Source organism: Chiloscyllium plagiosum, chromosome 15, assembly GCF_004010195.1.
Source record: "Chiloscyllium plagiosum isolate BGI_BamShark_2017 chromosome 15, ASM401019v2, whole genome shotgun sequence".
NCBI classification, from domain to species: Eukaryota; Metazoa; Chordata; class Chondrichthyes; order Orectolobiformes; family Hemiscylliidae; genus Chiloscyllium; species Chiloscyllium plagiosum.
Window position 1 is genome coordinate 56,050,060 of NC_057724.1, and position 22,624 is coordinate 56,072,683.

Here is a 22,624-nt window from a genome sequence, read left to right on the forward strand (position 1 = left end):
CTGAGGGGTGACCTTATAGAGGTTTACAAAATTATGAGGGGCATGGATAGGATAAATAGACAAAGTATTTTCCCTGGGGTGGGGGAGTCCAGAACTAGAGGGCATAGGTTTAGGGTGAGAGGGGAAAGATATAAAAGAGACCTAAGGTGCAACGTTTTCACACAGAGGGTGGTACATGTATGGAATGAGCTGCCGGAGGAAGTGGTGGAGGCTGGTACAATTGCAATATTTAAGAGGCATGTGGATGGGTAAATGAATAGGAAGGGTTTGGAGGGAAATGGGGCGGGTGCTGGCAGGTGGGACTAGATTGGGTTGGGATATCTGGTCGGTATGGATGGGTTGGACTGAAGAGTTTGTTTCCACGTTGTACATCTCTATGACTCTATGACTGTCAAAGAATACAGGAGAATATAGATAGACTGGAGAGTTGGGCAGAGAAGTGGCAGATGGAGTTCAATCCAAGCAATTGTGAGGTGATGAATTTTGGGAAGTCTAATTATATAGTAAGCGGAAGAGCCTTGGTAAAAGTTGATGAGCAGAGAGATCTGGGAATTCAGGTCCACTGTACCCTGAAAATTGCTGCACAGGTGGATAGAATGGTCAAGAAGGCATATGGTATGCTTGCCTTCACCGGATGGGGTATTGAGTATAAGAGCTGGCACGTCATGTTAGAATTGTGCAAGACATTGGTTCAGCAGCATTTAGAATACTGTGTACAGTTCTGGTCGCCACATTACCAAAAGGATGTGGACGTTTTGGAGAGGGTGCAGAGAAGGTTTACGAGGATGCTGCCTGGTATGGAAGGTGCTAGCTATGAAGTGAGGTTGAGTGGGTTAGGATTGTTTTCATTAGAAAAAAGGAGATTGAGGGGGGACCTGATCGAGGTCTACAAAATCATGAAGGGTACAGACATGGTAGGTAGAGTTAAGCTTTTTCCCAGGGTAAAGGATTCAATAACGAGAGGTCATGCTTTCAAGGTGAGAGGTGAAAAGTTGAAGGAGGATACACATGGTAAGTATTTTACAAGAGGTGCCTGGAAAATGTTGCCAGCAGAGGTAGTAGAGGTAGCAGAGGTAGATTCATTTAAGATGCGTCTGGACAGATGCTTGAGTAGGTGGGGAGCAGAGGGATACAGATGCTTAGGAATTGGGCAACATGTTTAGACAGTGGATTTGGATCGGCTCAGGCTTGGAGGGCCGAAGGGCCTGTTCCTGGGCTGCAAATTGTTCTTTGTTCTTTTTATTTCAGGCTTTTACTGTAACAAACAAAACCAAAAATAAAATGAACTATAAAAACATTAACACTTCTTTTCTGCACAGCTGGTAACAGACCTGCTGAGTTTCTCCAAAACTTTCCGTTTTTATTTCCCATCTCCGGCCTTTGCAGTAGTGTCCTTTAAATAAGGTGGAGGCTTGCAGTGCCTTGAGTAATCCTATTCAGAGCTGCACCGGTGTCCTGGGGTAGGGGAAGGGTTGTTGGTGTCTAGTACTTTGCACCCAGTCAAATGAGCCAGCATTAGGAAGGGTTAGGCCCACTGAGAACCATCTGCCTTTCCTCCTCACCTTCCCCTCTCTTTCTCTGATACTTTCACCCTATGAAAGTCATTCCACCATCACTAACTTGTGGTGTGGGCTTCAGTGACAACATTAGACCTAAGGTGGCTCTCATACCAGCAGCATACACCTTCTCCCTGGTGGTTCTGCCATTGAATAGAAATGCCAGCCTCTGTGGCAGCTCTTACTGGGCAAGACTTTTACCCCAGGGCAAAGGACAGAAAGTGGAATTGAGGCAGAGGATCAAATATGGCTGTACTGAATGATAGAGGGGCCACATGGTCTTCTCCTGTTTCTACTTGTTATATTCTTAAGATATTAATAATTTGAGAGACTTCTATTAATTGTCTTTTGAGTTTTTATTTTTCAGAGCAAAATTTCCAGTTTGGTATGCTTGCCTTTATTGGTCAGTACATTAAGTATGGGATTTGGGAGGTCATGCTGCGGCTGTACAGTACATTGGTTAGGCCACATTTGGAATACTGTATGCAATTCTGGTCTCCCTTCTATAAGAAGAATGTTGTGAAACTTGAGAATGTTCAGAAAAGATTTACAGAGATGTTGCCAGGGTTGGAGGGTTTGAGCTATGGGGAGAGGCTGAATAGGCTGGGGCTGTTTCCCTGGAGAGCCAGAGACTGAGGGGGTGACCTTATAGAGGGGCATGTTTAGGGTAATTAGACAAGGTCCTTTCCCTGGGGTGGGGGAGTCCAGAACTAGAGGACAAAGGTTTAAGGTGAGAAAGGAAAGATTTAAAAGAGACCTCGGGCAACCTTTTCATGCAGAGGGTGATTCGTGCATGGATTGAGCTGCCAGAGGAAGTGGTGGAAGCTGGTACAATTACAACATTTAAAAGGCATCTGGATGGGAATATGAATAGAAAAGATTTAGAGGGATATGGGCCAAGTGCTGGCAAATGGGACGAGATTAGGTTAGGATATCTGGTAAGCATGGATGTGTTGGACGGAAGAGTCTGTTTCATTGCTATCCATCTCTATGACTCTATGATACTTACACCCCCTTATCACTATTAATTTGTAAATCTTTTCTGTATTTTCTGCAGCATGCCACAATTATTCATTTGAAATGTAGAGGCCAGAAGGGAACACAGTACTCTAACTCAGAACTAACCAAGGTTTTATGCAAAGTTTAACATGATCTTCTTCCTTTTGTATTTCACTTCTCCACAGACTTGCTCTATTTCATTGCTGGCATTCTTTCAGATCTTAACAATTACTAATGTACAAATCTGTATCCCAAAAGTATTTTAAAGTCTGTGTGCACCACAAATAATTCAATAATATTGCTTAAGCATTATTTTCTTCTTTCAGAATCCATGGTGACTATTTTTGTTATGTGCTACTTCATTGGATGGTCTGATACCGTCCCCTGAAGCTAATTGGTCTATAATACGATCTGCCCTTTTGAAGATAGAAATTTGTTGAAAGGTGAAAAGTGGTGAAAGATATCCAGTGGAGCACTGAAAAGGGAAAGCAAAATAGCAAGAGAGAGAAAGAGAATGAATTGAAACAGAACTGAAACAGAGTGATAGCATTGACTTTAAACATACAGATAAACATACCAAATCTTTGCATTGGTAATGTCGCATCAGAGGACTGAAATTCAGACTCTGCTGCTGCATCCCTTAGCCACGTTGGGCTCTTTATAAAAAAAAATATAATACTGAACTGAACCACAATAAATTTTCTGTAGAAGAACTAATCCAGATGAATAGTTCCCCAATATCACCAACTTCTCCATTACTGTTATCTGGTTTCACATATGTGCCAATGTGTATTGAAAGAAGGCACAGATACATACAGTATACAATTGCTATAATTATATCATTTGCAGTTGCAGAGATTGTAAAAGCCTTGCATTAAAAATGCAAGGCCCATGGCACAGGACCAATGCACAATATTGTGACCAGCGAAGAAATACAGGAGATTATGTATTCAGTGTGAACTTTTGTAAGGCTGCATTTAATTGACTTTAAGTGATGATCTTAATAAATCCTGCATAAGCAAGTCATCACCTTAGAAATATAACTGTTGAAATCAAGAGTCTTAACTTGCTAGTTTATGAAGACAGGATATATCTGTAAAAAAATGTTACTGTTTGGAAAAAGAAAGATTTTGAATTAAATATTTGAAGAAAATCATTCCAAGTTGTCATATTATTTGTGTTGATTTTTGAGTGACCTTGTTAACAGGATATTAGCTGTCCGGATATGTAGCAGGTAACTTACAGTCCTGTGCATCAACAATGTAGTTGGTTCCATTTTAAAGCACACTTACTGTCAAATATCCAAAGTGTTCATATTTCAGGTGATGGACTTCTTTTAATTCTCCTTTGAGTCTTTTATTTTCCAGAGCAAAATTTCCAGTCTGCTCTTTCTGACAGTTACACCCCCTTAACCCTATTAGCTTATAAATCTTTTCTACATTTTCTGCAGCATGTCCCAACTATTTGTTTGAAATGTAGAGACCAGAACAGCACACAGTACTCCAAATCGGAGCTAACAAAGTTTAATGCAAATTTTTAACATGACTTTCCTCCTTTTGTATTCTCCTTCTCCACAAACAGGGTCTGATGATCTCAGCAGTCGTTCAGTGGTTAACACTGTTGCCTCACAGCACCTGGGACCTAGGCTCAATTCCAGCCTTGGGGTGACAGTCTGTTTGGAGATTGCACATTCTCCCTGTGTTTGTGAGGGTTTCTGCTGGATGCTCTAGTTTCCTCCAACAGTCCAAAGATTTGAAAATTAAGTGGATTAACCATGCTAAAACATCCACAGTGTCTAAGGATGTGTAGGCAACGTAGATTATATATGACCAATATGGGGATAGGGTAGGGGCTTGGATAGAATGCTCTTTGGAGGGTTGGTGCAGACTTAATGGATCAAATGGGCCCACATTGTAGATATTCCATGATATCTAGATCAACTGAGCAATAGAAGGGAGAAGGCTTTTTGAAGGTAGATATTCAATTCATTTCATTTACTCATGAGGAGCACAAGTATTCCTCTGGAACCCATAGGAATAATGTGGATCTCTGTGGCCTCAGAACCTCAACCGTTTGAATTAATGCCCTAAACATCACCACTGGAGCCACGTACACCTTCAAAAGCTCAAATCAATCCCAGTCATGCAGTGTAATCTGCTTTAGATTTGCTTTGATATGCTGAGAAAATAGTATTGATTTTTATGTCATTTCTGCTTGGCAGGTCCCTCCTTTATTGATGGATGCCCAGTTTTCAGAATTCACTCCAGACATTACACCCATAATGCTTGCTGCACATACCAATAACTATGAGATTATTAAACTATTGGTCCACGGAGGAGTCTCCATTCCTCGACCTCACCAAGTCCGGTGCAACTGCGTGGAGTGTGTTTCTAGTTCAGAAGTTGACAGTCTCCGTCACTCAAGGTCACGCCTGAATATATACCGTGCTCTTGCTAGTCCTTCGTTAATAGCCTTGTCAAGTGAAGACCCAATCCTCACAGCTTTTCAGCTAGGATGGGAACTGAAAGAACTCAGCAAAGTAGAGAATGAGTTTAAAGCTGAATATGAAGAGCTGTCACAGCAGTGCAAACTCTTTGCCAAAGATCTGCTGGATCAAGCTCGAAGTTCGAGGGAGCTGGAGATCATATTGAACCACAGAGATGACCAGAGCGATGAGTTAGATCCCCAGAAATGCCATGACCTAGCAAAACTGAAGGTAGCCATCAAATACCATCAGAAAGAGGTAGGACTTACACATGATCATGTCTACATGTATGTCAATCTAAGTTAACCAACTCCTGTCAGAAGCAGTAGTTTAAGTCATCATATAATTGGTTCTTTGCTTCGGCTTTAATTCCGCAACACCTGTTCATTGGAAATAATATGATAGAGTATACAGCAACACAGGAATTCTCATCTTGGTGCTGAATTGTGCAAGGAATTCATTATCCTCCTTAGCCTGCTATATGAATATACTAATTAACCACCCCTAATGTTGTGGACCATAAGCGAATACCAAATGTTGTCCTCAGGTAGACAGTTGACAATAATTGAATCATATAGACATCTTTCGGAGTTCATTTAAGAGTCAAGAGGTTTTGTTGCCTGTTTCTCATCTGAATATCCATCAGCCGGCCATGGTGGTGGGAGAAAGGGATGCATCTATTAGTATTGGCATCATATACATTTTTCAGAATGGTCGGTAAATGGTGGGGATTGAATTGAATTGAATTTATTTATTTTCACGTGTACCAAGGCACAGTGAAAAGCTTTGTCGTGCGAGCAATACAGGCAGATCACAGAGTTAAGTAGCGTAGATAAGTAAGTAATAGGTAAACAGCGGCAAAAACCAAAAGACGAGTACAGGCGAATGTTAAGAGTTTGTGAGTCCATTCAGTATTGTAACAACAGTGGGGTAGAAACTGTTTCAAAACCAGCTGGTGCATGTGTTCAGGCTTCTGTACCTTCTCCCCGATGGTAGAGACTGTAGAAGAACATTGCAAGGGTGGAGTGGATCTTTGTGATAAAACTACAAATAGGTACAAATTAGAGTCCAATACTGGCTGTAAGATCCCAATTATCAATTCTAGATTGGAATGAGTGATGCATGCATCTTGAATACTCTTATTTATAAAAGTGTTGGCTCACCTACCAACGTAGCAAACAGTCCAGAAAATCTGTTAACTCTATTTTTGGAAAGCAGATGTACTTCCCCTGGATCTACTCAAAAAACCTTGGCCTCTTTATGGCCAGGTGTGGCCCTTTCCTGGGATCGGTCCAGGTTCTTCAATTCCCAGCCAGGAAGTTCAATAAACAGCTGTTTGGCTGCAGTATTTAAATTAAACCTGGCACAGGCCTTAAGCCTGCCAGTCTTGGGCAGTTTCAACCTTTCACGAGTGATTGCACTGCCAAGTGAGTGTCGTTACAATATGTCAAATTGACTTATCAACTTCTATCACAACTGTAAACATAGAACATCATAATAGATCACTGTGGCATGATCTGTACATGGAGTTTTTAATATATTAGGTATTTTGATTAGAGGTGTTGGCCCATTTTCTCAGGACACTATCAGTGTCCAGCAAGGGTCAGATGAGAATTGAGATGTATCAAATGAAAATGGATTGGGGCTGCCAAGGTTTCCATTTAAAACTTTTAGATCACACAGAGAGAAGCACGACAAAGGAAAAAGGTGAGATTCAGAGTAAGATTATGCAAAATGATGTAGAACAGGTGATAGCAACGGTGCAGAGAGGAAGAAACCCAGTCAACTAAGGGAAGGCTTTTTAATTGCATAAAATGTTATTCTTACAAACAAAATCATCGCAGGCCTGAATATGAGGGATGACTAACTGATCCCAAGAAGTTGATTTGAGACTTCATGCAGCAATGATACCCTTCTTGAATGTGGAATATTAAATAGTGAGGTGAATGTGAAGATATATTGGATTCTGCCAAATACTGAAGAACTGTGGGTGGCACGGTGGCACAGTGGTTAGCACTGCTGCCTCACAGCGCCAGAGACCCAGGTTCAATTCCCGCCTCAGGCGACTGACTGTGTGGAGTTTGCACATTCTCCCCGTGTCTGCGTGGGTTTCCTCCGGGTGCTCCGTTTCCTTCCACAGTCCAAAGATGTGCAGGGTCAGGTGAATTGGCCATACTAAATTGCCTGTAGTGTTAGGTAAGGGGTAAATGTATGGGCATGGGTGGGTTACGCTTCGGCGGGTCGGTGTGGACTTGTTGGGCCGAAGGGCCTGTTTCCACACTGTAATGTAAACTAATTCAGATATGTCGTGACTTCTTTCTTTACTTTATATCTTCACCTATTATTTCTGGTTTAGATAAAATCACAATATAAGTTGAGAGGGTCCAAACATTGACTTCCACATTTGACTGCAATGTGTTGGATTTCCAATGTGTAACCCTTTTGGGATTTTATACATTGATCATGCAGTTTGGACTGAGACTGATGCGTTTTTTTTTCCATTTAACATTCGGATCCATGGATTCATGGAGAGGAATGCATCATCCCAATGACCTGTCAAACCATCATTCTCCTGTTTGCAGTGAACTCCAATCCTCCTGCACTTGTGCGCATTCCGCTTTGAAGGCCAGTCAGGGTACCACACATCTGCTGCAATTCAATGATTCACATTCACTAAAAGTCCCAAGCACCCTTGACCAGCTGAGAAGAAATTGAAGGGGGCCCTGCCCTCCAATGTGCTTTGCCCACTGTTGTTCCTTTTTCTACAGGTGTGATGTGAAGCAAAAGTTGGATCACCAGGTAAAAGTCCAAATATGTGCCTCACTGAGGCCACCAAAGTGTGAATGCATGATTCCTAGTCCAGAAGGACTGTTTCTTTGAGGAACCAGCATTAATGATCGCACCAATTGCTACTGCCACAGGACGGCTTTTAACATGGAAACTATATCTGCACTGCTTTTGGATTAGTCACTAGAATAGATTGGAATTTGCTTGGATTGTAATAGTGTGATGGCACAGTTAATTGGAAATGCTGTAAATTGAGACATTAACATGCTATGAGTTGAGATGTTAAAACCAGTATCATGCCAATGAGTCCATTAAAAGCTAAATGACTGATCTCAGCTGTACAGCATAGCAAAGCTGTGAACAAATCCAGATGCTATTCTGCATGAACAGAGTAACTCAATATACTCTTGCACACTCCCTACCAGGAGATTTCCAATGGCCAAATGATGTTAGCCATAGAAAGGGAGAAGGAGAAAAATGCCTCGAATTGTGAGCTGTTCAGTCGCAAAAAACAAAAAAACGAAAATTGTTCTGATTTTACGTGTTCTTATTACCTTCACAGTTCGTTGCTCAGCCTAACTGCCAGCAGTTACTTGCGACATTGTGGTACGATGGATTCCCAGGCTGGCGCCGCCGACACTGGGCAGTCAAACTCCTAACCTGCATCACCATTGGGTTTCTATTTCCAGTACTTTCTGTGGTTTATCTGGTGGCGCCAAAGAGCAGACTGGGACTCTTCATTAGGAACCCTTTCATTAAGTTTATCTGCCACACAGGCTCCTACCTGACATTCCTTTTCCTGCTATTGTTGGCATCTCAGCACATTGTCAAGACCGACCTTCACATGCAAGGGCCACCACCAACTATTGTCGAGTGGATGATATTACCATGGGTATTAGGTAAATATCTTTTTGTAAACTCTTCTTCATTTATAGTAAGTTAATACATTGTTTGATGTAATAGAATCTTAGAGCACTTCGTTTCATTGTGCATATGCCATCTCTTTGAAAGTTAAGCCAATAAGTTACATACCTCTGATCTTTCCCCCATGATTCAGCAAGTTTTTCCTTCTTAATAATAGATTTAATCTCCTTTTGATTGTTATCATTGAATTTGCTACCACTACTCTTTTATGTCATGGACTCCAGACAATAGCAATACACATTTTGTACAGTACATAAACTCATCTGCCATTATTTGGTCTTGCCCTTACCTACTAAGTTGTGAAAGTGCAAGCTGATAATTACTGAACTGCAGAATCAACTGGCTATCTTATGAAACAGACAGATTGAACGATTGCGAAATAAACAGTAGAAGGATTGAGGAGCTTGAATAACAATGAGTGGATTATATTTTAAATCAAGCGAAGAAAGAGAAGGGAGGAAATGAGAGATTGGACTAAAACAGAAAGAAAAAGAACAAAAAATTTAAGATAAAAGTTTTTTTCAAGATTACATGCCATTACATGATTCTTGGATCTCATAAACAATTATCACCTGAAAGATATATGAGACATATATAAATTTCATCATACATGAGTCTCCACATATATGGACAGATCACTTTAAGTGCCAAAGAATTGATTTTTGAAAATTATTGTATTCTGCTTATGCTTGAAATAGCCAGACTTCACTTTCTATGGTGAATGTATCTTGTATCTACTGTGTAAATAAAGTACCTGGATGGTATTCTGTGTGTATTAATGCTGAGGGTGAAATGCTGTCTCTTCACAGCTAATGGTAGATTGGTGACTATAATTGGCATTGCTAATCAGACATCCATGTGTTTCTCACCTGAAGGTGTTGTACCATTTCCGCATAAATAACAGGGTATACCATTAGCTTCACCATAAATTTAACAATAAGATATACCTACAATTTGACTTGTGGAGAAAATTCTCCCCATCGCCCCCTCAAAGTTCTTTTGTCAGATATCTTAACAAAAACAGAAAATTGCTGGAGAAACCCACCAGGTCTGGCAGCTCTTGTGGAGAGAAAGCAGAGTTCACGTTTCAAGTTCAGTGACCTGTCTTCAAAATCTTAACTCTGTGTTGTCTGGTTATTGACCCTCCAACTTTAGGATAGGTTATCTCTATCTGCACTAACAAACCCTTTCAAATTAGGTTTAAAATCTCTATTAAATATTCTTTAATAGACATTGTTTTAAGGAAAGCAATCCCAAATTCTCCAGTTTCTCCAGCCAACTGAAGTTCTTCATGTTCTGTCCCATTCTAATACATTACTGTTCTATTCTTTTCAAGGACTTGACTTCTCTAAAGCTATGGTGCTAAGAGTTGAGCACAATACTCCAGCTGAGGCCTAACCAGTGAACTACAAAGGTTTAGCAAAACGTCCTTGCTTTTGTGATAAGCCCTCTATTTATAAAGCTCAGGATCTCCTATGCTTTTTAACAACATTATCAACTTGCCTATTATCTTTAAAGATTTGTGTATGTGAACTTTCAGGCCTCCTTGGTGCTGCACCCTTTTAATTATCCCATAAAGTTTAGCTTGTCTCCCCTCATCTGCCCTTCTAAAATACTTCATTTTACATATTAGTTATCTCTGCATGTGTCTATTTCCTCTTCATGCCCTGAAATATCCATCTCGGTGTTCACTATTCTTCTAACTCTTGGTATCTTCAATAAATTTTGAAGTTATGCTTCTTATAGTCCAACCCAGGTCATAAATAAATACCACAAAATGAATGCCTAAATAATGATTCCTTAGCATATGGTTAGATTTGAAATGCTTTTTTAAAATACATTAGTGACTGACTATTTTCAGTTTATAGTCTTATCGATTGAACAGAATGAAATAAAAGTTTAAAAGTAAACTTCGGGAACAGTTTGTAAATTCTATAACAGTTAAAACTGCAGACAATATTTTGAAATGAAGTGGAAAGTTGATCTGCATGAAAATGCCAGACATGTAGTTTTAAAAAAGTTTTTTTTTCCCAGGCTTTATATGGGCTGAAATCAAAGAAATGTGGGATGGTGGGTTTACTGAATATGTACATGACTGGTGGAACCTGATGGACTTTGCAATGAATTCCTTATACTTAGCCACTATCACATTGAAGATTGTTGCCTATGTGAAGGTGAGTAGTCAGTACATGTTTTGTTAAAGGAATCCAAGTAAACTATAATAATAGACATAATAAATTTTGATACTGCATCCAATTTAATCTGTTAAAAAAAAGCATAACTATGAACTGTTTCTGCTCAAAGAGGGACTGTGTCAGAGGAAAGCATCTTGATTCATATGCAGAAATTTGAGACTGTGGTGGCGCAGAGCTTAGTTTTTTACTTGAATACTCCTATTGTGATTTCTTTTGCTAAATTTTGATTTTTGGGGTTACTTTGTGGTTTTCAGGACATCCTTTTTTCAGTCTGCCTAACTCCTCTGTTACGTGGTTCTGTCACTTCGTAACAATACCTTTTGTAATTGTATTGATATAAGGTGTTTGGACTCATACTGAAGCAGAACCAGAAGAATTTATCAATATTCCCAACAATCATCACTGCTCCATTAAAATTAATACCGCAACACAACAGGAAAAATTATTTTCCTAGAAACCGCAGTGCTTAAATTTGATTCAAGACACATGCATTATTTTAACAGTATTAACTGTTGTACTTCTACACCTAAAAAACCATCACCTAATACATGCCTTCCAAGGACGAGTGAAATTACAACTAGATCATTGCATGTTGTCTCAAAAGCCATTGCACCTCAAGTAATTCACAATATATAAAATTCTTTGAGATAAATATAAACCTTCATGAAATAAAACTTTTCAATACTAAATGATACAATTGACACAGTGTTCATTACAATCACATCCATTGCCCTTTCCCCATATAACAGCTCCTGAACTCCTGCAGCTTTAATATAAAGACTCTACACTAATTTGCAAGCAATGTATTGCCAACATTTTCCTGTTCCCAGTTAGACAAGTATTCCTTTTTTGAGAAGTTTAAAACTGTTTTATCCACTTTGCAGCTCCTGTCTCCTTTTCAGGCACCTTCAACACTTTGCAAATCTACAGTCCTTTCGCAGACACTCTCCTCCTTTTCCAGCCTGTTCTCTACTTTGCAGCTGCTCTTGTCCACATTTGCAATCTCACATTGCTCCCACCTACTGCTGCTCCAGCCCCTTGGACTTATTTCTCAAAGGAACAGGAGTAGGCCCTTGAGCCCCTGGAGCCAGTTCTGCCATTCAGTAGAGATCATGGCTGATGTTTGACCTGACTCCATATACATGCCTTTGGTCCATATCTCTCCGTACCTTTGCTGAACAAAAACTTATCTATCTCAGATCTAAAGTTAACAACTGATCTAAGATCCATTACCGTTTGTGAAAAGAGTCCAAACCCTTTGCTGTCCTTTGTGTATCAAAGTGCTTCCTATCATCTCTGCTGAATGGTTTGACCCTAATTCTCAAACTATGCCCCTAGCTCTAACACCCCCAACCAGTGGAAATATCTTTATATCCAACCTGTCTTTTGGTGTTAATATCTTGAACATTTCAATCAGATCACTCTTTAAACTTCTAAATTCTAGAGGGAAAACCCTCCAAGGCTAACATATCCTTACAAAGATTTGGTGCCCAGATATACTCACAGTACTCCAGACAGAGTATAACAAGGGGTTTATATAAGTGTAACATAACTTCCACATCCTTCTACTCCAGTTCTTTAGAATTTAAAGGTCATCATTCCATTAGCTTTCTTAATTATTTTCTGCTCCTATTGATGATAATTTATCGTTCTACATACCTGAAACTATGTAGAAAATACTTGATCTATCCTTTCCTTGGTCCAAAATGGATAACCTCACACTTGCTTACATTGAACTCCATCTGCCACAGTTTTGCCCATTCGCCTAGTCTATCAATATCTCTATGTAATTTTATGCTCTCATCTACATTGCCTACAATGCTGCCTGTCCTTGATTCATCAACAAATTTGGAGAAATGAGTTTTTATGCCATTTTCCAAGTCATTAATAAATAATGTGAATAATTGAGGCCCTAACACAGATCCTCGTGGAACACCACTGATTACATCTGCCAATTTCAGTGCCTGCCATTTATCCCCAGTTTCTGTTGTCTGCTGTTTCCAGCTACATTAGTAGTTTTCCCTCAATTCTATGGGCCCCTTAATTAACAATCTTTTGTGTTGGACTTTATCAAATCTGGAAGTCCATAAAAACAATATTTATAGACAATACCTTGTCCACTACCGTAGTCACTTCTTCAAAAACATTTGATGAGGTTCGTCAAGCATGACTACCTCTCATGAATCCAAGTTGGCTGTCCATGATTAACTGAAAAGATTCAAGGTATTCAGTTAACCTATCCTTGAATTTAGACTCCAACAATTTCCCCACCACTGATGATAGGTTCACTAGTCTGTAATTCCCTGGTGTTCTTCTTTTGCTCTTCTTAAAATGTGGAGTGACATATGACAATTTTCCAAACCAGAGAGATGAATCCAGTATGTAGGGAACTCTGAATGATTATAGTTAGAGGGTCTACAATGTGCTCCCCTACTTTCTTTAACACTGTTGGATGGAAATCATCAGGAACTGGGGATTTGTCACTCTTAAGGCTTCCCAATCTTCAGCCTTGCTCCCCAGGGCTCATCAGGCCTTCTGTCTTGCCACACTTGAGCCAGATGATCAGAATTCTTTACCCACATCACAAAGGGAGAAAGTAGTTTTAAATAAAAAGTAATACTTGGAAATACTTACTGGAACTCCGTTTTGAGGTACACAAGACCAGTATGCCTCAGTTACCAGTTTTATTGACTTTTCCTTCTGAGACCCTTTACGTTTGTTACTCGTAAGTGTGGTACTTCCCTTCATATTACTGTTAGTTAGCGGAGTTTTATAATTAGCTTTGTTTGACCAATTTCAGTGCAATTTGCATTTACAATTCTTTACATTTTGATACAAGTTAAGGCTTTCTTTTCTTCCTCATGTTCCCAATTCTGAGTTGCCATGGGCAGGGAGGACATCAGTCAACTTGCTCAGTCTCAGCTACAAGAGTAGCTTAATCCACCAGTAGGTTCGATTTTAAAAGTGACTAGTCTCTACGTGGCAGGTTCCCACCTTACAAAATTCAGTGCTGTGAAATAGTAGGAGGAGGACTACTGCTGCCATTGTGTAGCAAAGTGCTTTAGAGTCCCATCACACCTGAATCCATGTCCACACAAAAAAGACTGAATGTTTCCCACAGGAATTGCAGTCCTCCTTAGCAATGGTGAGGTTAAAAATCTGCAATTGAGAGGTGAAAATGTATTCCCTAGGCTGCTTCTTATCTATCCAGATGTCAAATTGTTCTGCTGAATAAAAGCATTTCTCCTAAGAGTACGTGAGAATTGTGAAGAGAATGCATCTATGTTTAAGCAGTTTCAGTCAAATTTCATACTATAAACCACACTCAAGTCAGTAACGAAGATTACATTTTGTTTTTGGAGTTTGTTATGGACCAGGCCAGACCCCACAAAATACTTTAAGAAGGTAGCCTAGATCCTAACTTTTTCTTATTTTAAAAGCAGATGTCCAGGTGTGATGCAACTGGTCAAACCACTCGGCAAAGTAAAATTTATTTAAACATGACAATTGAAACACAAACAAAAGAAAGCAGAATTTAAAATAACTTAACTATTGGAAGACCTAACCAACCTGATACAGTAACTATCACTAATTAGCTGTTCCAATACAGTAACATCCCACAAACACACCCCTTGGCCAAAAGGTAAATTCAAACACAGATTCTTACAGGCAGGAGAGAGATTTCAGGAGGAATTCTTTAGTGAAGCTTGCAACTCCCCTGGACTCTATATCTTGTAACTGCTACAGCTAATAACAAACTAGCAAACATCTGAACTGGGAGAACTGGCCACTCCCCTTCCATTGTTAAACTAGACTCTTTGGCGCCTCTGCCTTTAAGACCTCTCTTCAAAAAAAAAATGGACAAAATAACCTTCTTAAAGTAACAATAACGTCACAAGTGAAATTGCGAATTTAAGAAAATAAAGGTTGAATTTTGTGCAAGATATAGAAGTCCCACTGTCAGGGCTGAGAGTGTGAAACTGTTTTTGCTGCTTGTGAGATCCTATGGCAGTGGACCTTGCCAGCAGCCAGCGAAGTGGTTGCCACTATTGCGTAGTCCAAATAAGAAATAGGGTCCACGTGCAGAAGCTGCTGGCACAGTCAGAGAGCTGGTAGCTCAACCCATCACCATTTCTAGCTGTGTCCATTGCTGAGGCTGCAGTACCAGGAAATGGACACCTCAATGACCAAGCACCCTCAGAAAATGAAAGGTAGGGTTGTGGGGATGTCAGTTCCAGATGGGTAATGACATTGCCACATGTGTGGGCATTGCTGCTGCCATGCTTCCATTGGCTAAATGGCATTAGCTGGGGCGTTAAGATTGAAACTGACAGTGTGGATGTGAATTAGTGCGATTTGCCACCTCAACATTCTTTAAAGGAATATATTCCCAATAGCTAGGTCAACAACCTTACCAAAACAGCATCAAGCACAGCCCAACCCTGAGTGCTTACATCTAGACTGGTAACATTTTGTTTTCAAAATTGCACCATTCTCTGAAAGAGAGCACTGAATTTTGCAGCGAGATAGTATTAATCATTCGCTAAAGACTCAGGAACAGGCTTCTTTTCCCTATTCCACATCAGTGTTTTTCTTACACTTTCCCTAGGTTTTTTTAAATATAATCTTTTCTCGTGTTAATCAGAAGTACAGCAAGACTTTAGCAGGCTGGGTCATATGGCTAGCTGTTGGTTTCGAAGCAGTTTGATGGCTTCATTGGAAGAGCTTGTCAATAGGTGCTTAGGATGTCAATCCAGCTTCACCTGCTACTTGATCTTCTACCAGTGGGTTTTTTGGGCAACTATGTGAAATACTGCAGTTGATCTTGAAATATATAATGAATGAGACTAGCATTTCTCCGTGAATTTTCTTCCCATTAGAGGGCCAGCATTGCAGATTTGAATTGGTATATGACTTGGACAGTCTCAGCCTCTGTGCTGAAGTACCAGCATGCTGGATGGCAAAATAGGGGAGGGATTCTACTGGGAAAACATATTGAGCAAAACTATGTTGCATAGAGTGAAGGCTCATGTTCCATGGATGAACTTCCCAAGAAACTGGGAATAAGACCTTTTCAGATTTAATTTGATTTATTGTCACATGTACCTCAGTACAGTGAAATGCTTTTTTTGCGAGCAGTATGGGAAGATCATAATAAGCAAGGATATACCAGTCATAGGATGCTAGGACAGTGAGGCATACAGGTTACACTGCACAGAAGGAGTGCAAAACAAGTTCAACATGAACAGGACCAATATTATGTAAAGAGCCAAATGTACAGGCCATGAGGACGTTTAACTAATTCTGGATGTAATAGTTGGCTTCTGAAATTTTTACCAGTTCATAATAAAAAATGATCCATGATCTTCATATCTAGTTCAGTAAGGTCGGACAGACGTCTGAGATAATTGCACATTCTATGGGATTTGTAAGTCTTGGAATTAGGAGCAGCTTATTACTCGTCAAACGCTATGTCTATGCATTCAATTCGATTTTCCAGCCCTAACCTGTTGCTTTGTTTTAAAGTACAATGGCTCACGCCCTCGTGAAGAGTGGGAGATGTGGCACCCAACATTGATTGCAGAAGCCCTGTTTGCAATAGCCAATATTTTCAGCTCCCTTCGTCTGATCTCCCTTTTCACTGCAAACTCTCACCTGGGACCATTACAAATCTCACTGGGCCGCATGCTCCTTGATATTCTCAAGTTCCTCTTCATTTATTGCCTGGTGCTGCTTGCATTTGCAAATGGACTGAATCAACTGTACTTTTACTATGAGACCAGCGCTTCTGAAGAGCCCAATCATTGCAAAGGAATACGGTGTGAGAAGCAAAACAATGCATTTTCAACGTAAGTCCACTTATTAAGTATTATAATGAGCAAAGCCAAACCACTGAATAATCTTTAAACTATTTCAAAGTTGTCTAATGGTATTTTTATACCTTTTTCCCTGTCTATTCAGGTCACAAAACTTGTGGAACATCTTTGCTTGAACTAAGAAAAATCCTGTAGCACTGCTCACAGGTCCTTTGAGTGTTAAATGTGTCTTTTGATGTTTAGCATGAATCTTATTGCATCCCAAATCCGAGCAATTCACCTTGTACTATAAAACATTAACTGAAGAAGAAATATATTACTGAGCTGATAGCAGATGAAGTAAAACAGGAAGGTTTATATTTATAACTTTGCTTACTTAACAGTTTCTGAGAAAAAAACAAGCTTACACTAAAATAACAGCAACCACTTCCAACTTGTTGCATTATAATATATCTTTGTTTGATGCTCTACCCAAGGTCAATTGTACTTTTATTAAATCATTCACTAAGTTGGAGCATGCTGTCAGGACCAGCATTTACAGTCCATCCATAATTATCTTGGAGATGTAGTGGTGAGTTGCCTTAAGATTTGCTACACTATTCCAGAGGGCAGTTAAGGGTCAACCCCACTCATGTATCAGCTAGACCAAACAAGGGCAACAGGTCTCTTTCCCAAACAAGGACCTTTGTGGTTCCATTTCTAACAACATTTTACTCCAGATTTAATTAATTAAGTTCAATTCACAACCTGTGAGGAGGGAATGAGAACTCACATCACCAGATTTGTAATCTCAGCCTCAGAATTGCTAGGATAACCATGATGTTATTGCAGATCTTCCAGAAAAACAAACTCCCACATTCTCCATGTTTATACGATTACAAAAGTAACTTTTTCTCTCTGTTACATCTCAAAGTAGATTTGAGGCTCTTACTGAAGCAGTTATTAGTCAATCATAATCCAATGAGATTTCTGCCGTGATGAGTTTTCAGTGACCCGTACTTCAAAATAATGTCACTTCTAATGGTTTGATACCCTATGATTGATGGGTCTTCAGTCACAATGTCCTGAGTCAGCATGGAAGTGTCTTGTAATGTCTTCATTTATCATGCTAGAAAAAATCTCATCCTAAATGATACCAAAACTTCATATTTTTTTTTCAATGGACAAATTTGTATAAAATGTTGCAGTTACTTTTTAAATTTTGATTTCTTTTTCTGAAATCTGTGCACTAAGGAGTAGATTCCTGTGTGATTTATTGCTATAACATTCATAGAAACCTGACAACAGGGAAGAAGTTACAATTCCAGTGATATCTCTCAAACTCACAGACAATTGGCATCTAGGAACTGTAATTCCCCACTCTTTTCATATCTGCTTTTCATGTAGGATGAGTTGTTATGATGCATTGAGAACTGCAGGAACATAGTGACAAATAGAACTCTCACTATTCAGAATTTTCCCACACAGATAAGAATCCTCAACTCACAAGGGACAAGTACAATACCAAATAAAATCCTTAGATTGCTAACATTACTGACAGGCATAAATGAGGGAAATCTCAAACATAATGACCAATGTCATGGGAATATCTTTTTTCAAATTGTATATTTTCTTATGTGTTACATTATAACTTATATTTGTGATTGATACATTCGTGTGAAGAAGAAAATGGTATATGAATACATTGTAAGAAAATTATTTGACTAGTATACTACATTCAAGTCTCAAGGTTTTGAGAATTCGAAGTGATTTTTTAAAATTGATTTTGAAGTGGTTGCACATTCCTCATTGATGTTTTCAATTTATTCCCAATTAGTTAATTAGTTTTGTGATTATCAACAGGCAAGTGGATGCTTGAGCTACTCAGGATCTGGAGATGCCGGTGTTGGACTGGGGTGTGCAAAGTTAAAAATCACATAACACCAGGTTATAGTCCAACAGGTTTAATTGGAAGCACTAACTTTAGGAGCACTGCTCCTTCATCAGGTCCTTCATTACAACCATCTGATGAAGGAGCAGCGCTCTGAAAGCTAGTGCTTATTAAACCTGTTGGACTATAACCTGGTGTTGTGTGATTTTTAACTTTAAACTAGTCAGGGATTAGTATAACTTTGAAGTGTGACATTTGCTGATGTCATACTTTTAGGTTAAAAGACTTGACAGTAAACAAAAGTCTTCTAATTTAAAAATGAGGAACGAGATCAGACATATCTGGAAGGTCACTTTTTCTCATCTGATTGTGTCACTTCCTCCCTTCAAGCATGTCACATTTGTTGAGTTTTGGTTTCATGGAGCAAGCTGCTCAGTTATTAGCAGCCATTTTATTCACTGAGCCTGGAGATAGTCAGTTTCTTATTAAACAGGGCATCTGACTGCACTACCAAATTTCATATATATTCCAACAAGGCTTGCCACTGGACAATTTTATTCCCCTATCTAACAACATTGTAATTTCTACCATCATCTGGTTGCATTTAACTGACCTAGCACAAAATAATACCATAGATATTTCTGTTCTATCATGCACAGCTATCCACCGGATAAACTTAAATTCATAGAATCATAGGCATATACAGCATGGAAACAAACCCTTCAGTCCAACTTGTCCATGTCAAACAGATATTCTAATAAATCTAGTCCCATTTGCCAGCATTTGGCCCATATCCCTCTGAACCCTTTCTAATTACAAACCCATCCAAACTCCTTTTAAATGTTGTAATTGTACCAGCCTCCACCACTTCCTCTGGCAGCTCATTCCATCCACGCATCACCTTCTGTGTGAAAACATTGCCCCTTAGGTCCCTTTCAATCTTTCCCCTCTCACCTTAAACCTATACCGTCTAGTTTTAGACTTCCCCATCCCAGGGCAATGACCTTGTCCTTTTACCCTACTCATGTCTCTCATGATTTTATAAACCTCTATAAGGTCACCCCTCAGTCTCCAACGCTGCACAGAAAATAGCTAAGTTTCACAACATCCTTCCTATAGCAGGGAGACCAGAATTTTATGCAGTATTGCAGTAGTGGACTAACCAATGGCCTGTACAGCCGTAGTATAACCTCCCACTCCTTTACTCAATGCATTCAATGCAAGCATACCAAATGCCTTCTTCACTATCCTATCTACCTGTGACACTACTTTCAAGGAACTATGAACCTACACTCCAAGGTCTCTTTGTTCAGCAACACTCCCCCGGACCTTACTATTAAGTGTATAAGTCCTACCCTAATTTGCCTTTTCAAAATGCAGCACCTCACAATTATCTAAACTTGCTGAATCATTGGAAGTTATTTCATTGTATGGTGGCACACTACTATTAAACCCATATGGAAGAGGGTTTTTTTTTCATCCAAAGATGTCCAGGTTAGGTGAATTGGCCATGCTAAATTGCCCATAGGGTTCAGGGATGTGTAGGTTAGATGCATTAGTTGGGGGTAAGTATAGGGTAGGAGAATAAGTCAGGGTGGGTTACTCTTCAGAGGGTCGGTGTGGATTTGTTGGGCCGAAGGGCCTGTCTTCATACCGTAGGGAATCAAATTCCAATTAAGTTGCGCCTTGAAATTGCAAGAATTTGACAAAGTGTTTAAGTTGAATTTTTGGCCAGCCTCAAATTTGATTAGTCACACTAGATTCCTTCTGGATTCACTGCTCCACCCCAGAGAAATCACAAAGACAGGTTGTATTTAAATGAGCAAAAACAGAAATTGCTGGAGAAACACAGCAGGTCTGTCAGCATCTGTAGAGAGGAAGCATCCACAAATGGTGCCAGACCTGCTGGATTTCTCCAACAATTTCTGTTTTTGTTTGTTTTAGATCTCCAGTATCCGCAGTTCTTTGTTTTATCCCATTGAAATAAATTGACACTTCAAAAGGAGCTGAGTTCCATACATTAACATTTAGGCAGGTCCCTATTGCGTATTACCTGCCTAAAGCCTAATCAGAGACCCCAATGGAAAACATAGAGCATTAAAAAAAAAGTATTGAAATATTGACCTCAGATATTTGTTTCTATATTGTTTTGAGGAGTATGTAAAATCATGGGAATATATTGATCTCACTTTTTGATCTATTTTAGGGAGAATGTAACAATGTAACAATGCTGTGACGGTATTTTTGTCACTTCCCATCTATCACTAAGGTTAAAGTTTCTGCTTCAGCTAGAGTGTAAAAATAAACAATCACAATCTGGGCATGTTGAAGTGAATAATTAACATAGCAGTGACAAGACTGAACAATTTGACAGTAGTTAACTGGAATGATAAGGGTTTGCATTTTCTGCTGCTGTGGATCCAGATGCATGGAGTTGTCATGTCAGGATTTATAGAATACAATAAGAAATATAATTATAATCATCAACCCACTGTGAAATTTCACTGGGAGCACAACTGTAGTCTAATGAGAAATTAAAATGATTGAAAAATACAGATTTTGGTCAATGATTTCTGCTGTGTTTAAGTTGAATTTTTGAATATAAGTTGAGATGCGGATGACAGATTTGCAATTTTTATTGCACTTTATACAAGTTCTTGGTTCAAGCAAAATGTTGTTTTTGACAAAGCAGCTGTGCAATCATTAGAATTCAGCTATCAAGGCTTGTTGACTAAATGAACATTCAGTTGGAGGAAATTTTACTGCCACTGAAATTTTTTTGTTTCTTTACATGATTACACAATAATTAACAATTCATGGCTAAAATTTGAAACTATAAGTGGGCAGAATCAGAGGGGATGAATGAGATTAAGAATAAGTTACCATTTTAAAAGCATTTCCTGAGTAATGTTCTACTTGAGAGCAAGATTCAGCGATTTTTACCAGGCCGACATTTTTGACTGATGGAGAAACACAGAACTTGCTGAAATTGAGTTAACAATCACACAACACCAGGCTATAGTCCAACAGGTTTATTTGGAAGCACTAGCTTTCAGAGCGCTGCTCCTTCATCAGGTGGTTGTGGAGTATAAGATCATAGGACACAGAACTTTTTGCAAAACTTTAGTGAAGTTAGGCAACTTGCTGTAAACGTTTGCTATAAATTCTTTATCTGACGATCTTATATTCCACAACCACCTGATGAAGGAGCAGCGCTCTGAAAGCTAGTACTTCCAAATAAACCTGTTGGACTATAACCTGGTGTTGAGTGATTTTTAAATTTGTACATCCCAGTCCAACACTGATACCTCCACATCATACTGAAATTGAGAAACTGTATAGTTGATTAACAGAGCATGTCCAATTAGTTTTTCGAGCTTTTTATGATATTAATGATTGTTTTATTAGTAATGCTTTCCTTTAAAATCAAAACCCTATTCTGAAAAGTGACAGCTGGTTAAAAAAGTTACCAAAACTGCAAAGAATTCTATTGCAGGGAATGGCAAAGGGCTTTTATGAATACATTAAGGACAAAAGATTAACTAGGGAGAGAATAGGTCCTGTCAATGATCAGCAAGGCGGCCTTTGTGTGGAGCCGCGGGAATGGGTGAGATACTGAACAAGTATTTTGCATCAGTATTTACTGTGGAAAAGACATGGAAGATAGAGAATGTGGGGAAATAGATGGTGACATCTTGAAAAATGTCCATATTACAGAGGAGGAAGTGCTGGATATCTTGAAACTCATTAAAGTGGATAAATCCCCAGGAGCAGATCAGGTGTATCCGAGAACTCTGTGGGAAGCTAGAGAAGTGATTGCTGGGCCTCTTGCTGAGATATTTGTAACATCGATAGTCACAGGTGAAGTGCCGGAAGACTGGAGGTTGACAAATGTGGTGCCCACTGTGTGAGAAGAGTGGTAAAGACAAGCCAGGGAACTATAGACCGATGAGCCTGACCTTGGTGGTGGGCAAGTTGTTGGAGGGAATCCT

General features: G+C 39.4%; 1 protein-coding gene across 2 annotated transcripts in view; it reads left to right on the plus strand.

Annotated features, from left to right (window-relative positions):
* The window catches only part of LOC122557341 (short transient receptor potential channel 5-like), a 101,178-nt gene that overhangs the window by 50,275 nt on the left and 28,279 nt on the right, over window positions 1–22,624 (plus strand). For both annotated transcript variants that reach the window (XM_043704946.1, XM_043704947.1), the window contains 4 exons: window positions 4,777–5,298; window positions 8,390–8,726; window positions 10,786–10,925; window positions 16,473–16,795. In XM_043704946.1, coding sequence (XP_043560881.1) covers window positions 4,777–5,298; window positions 8,390–8,726; window positions 10,786–10,925; window positions 16,473–16,795 — 1,322 coding nt within the window. The remainder of the gene's footprint in view (window positions 1–4,776; window positions 5,299–8,389; window positions 8,727–10,785; window positions 10,926–16,472; window positions 16,796–22,624) is intronic.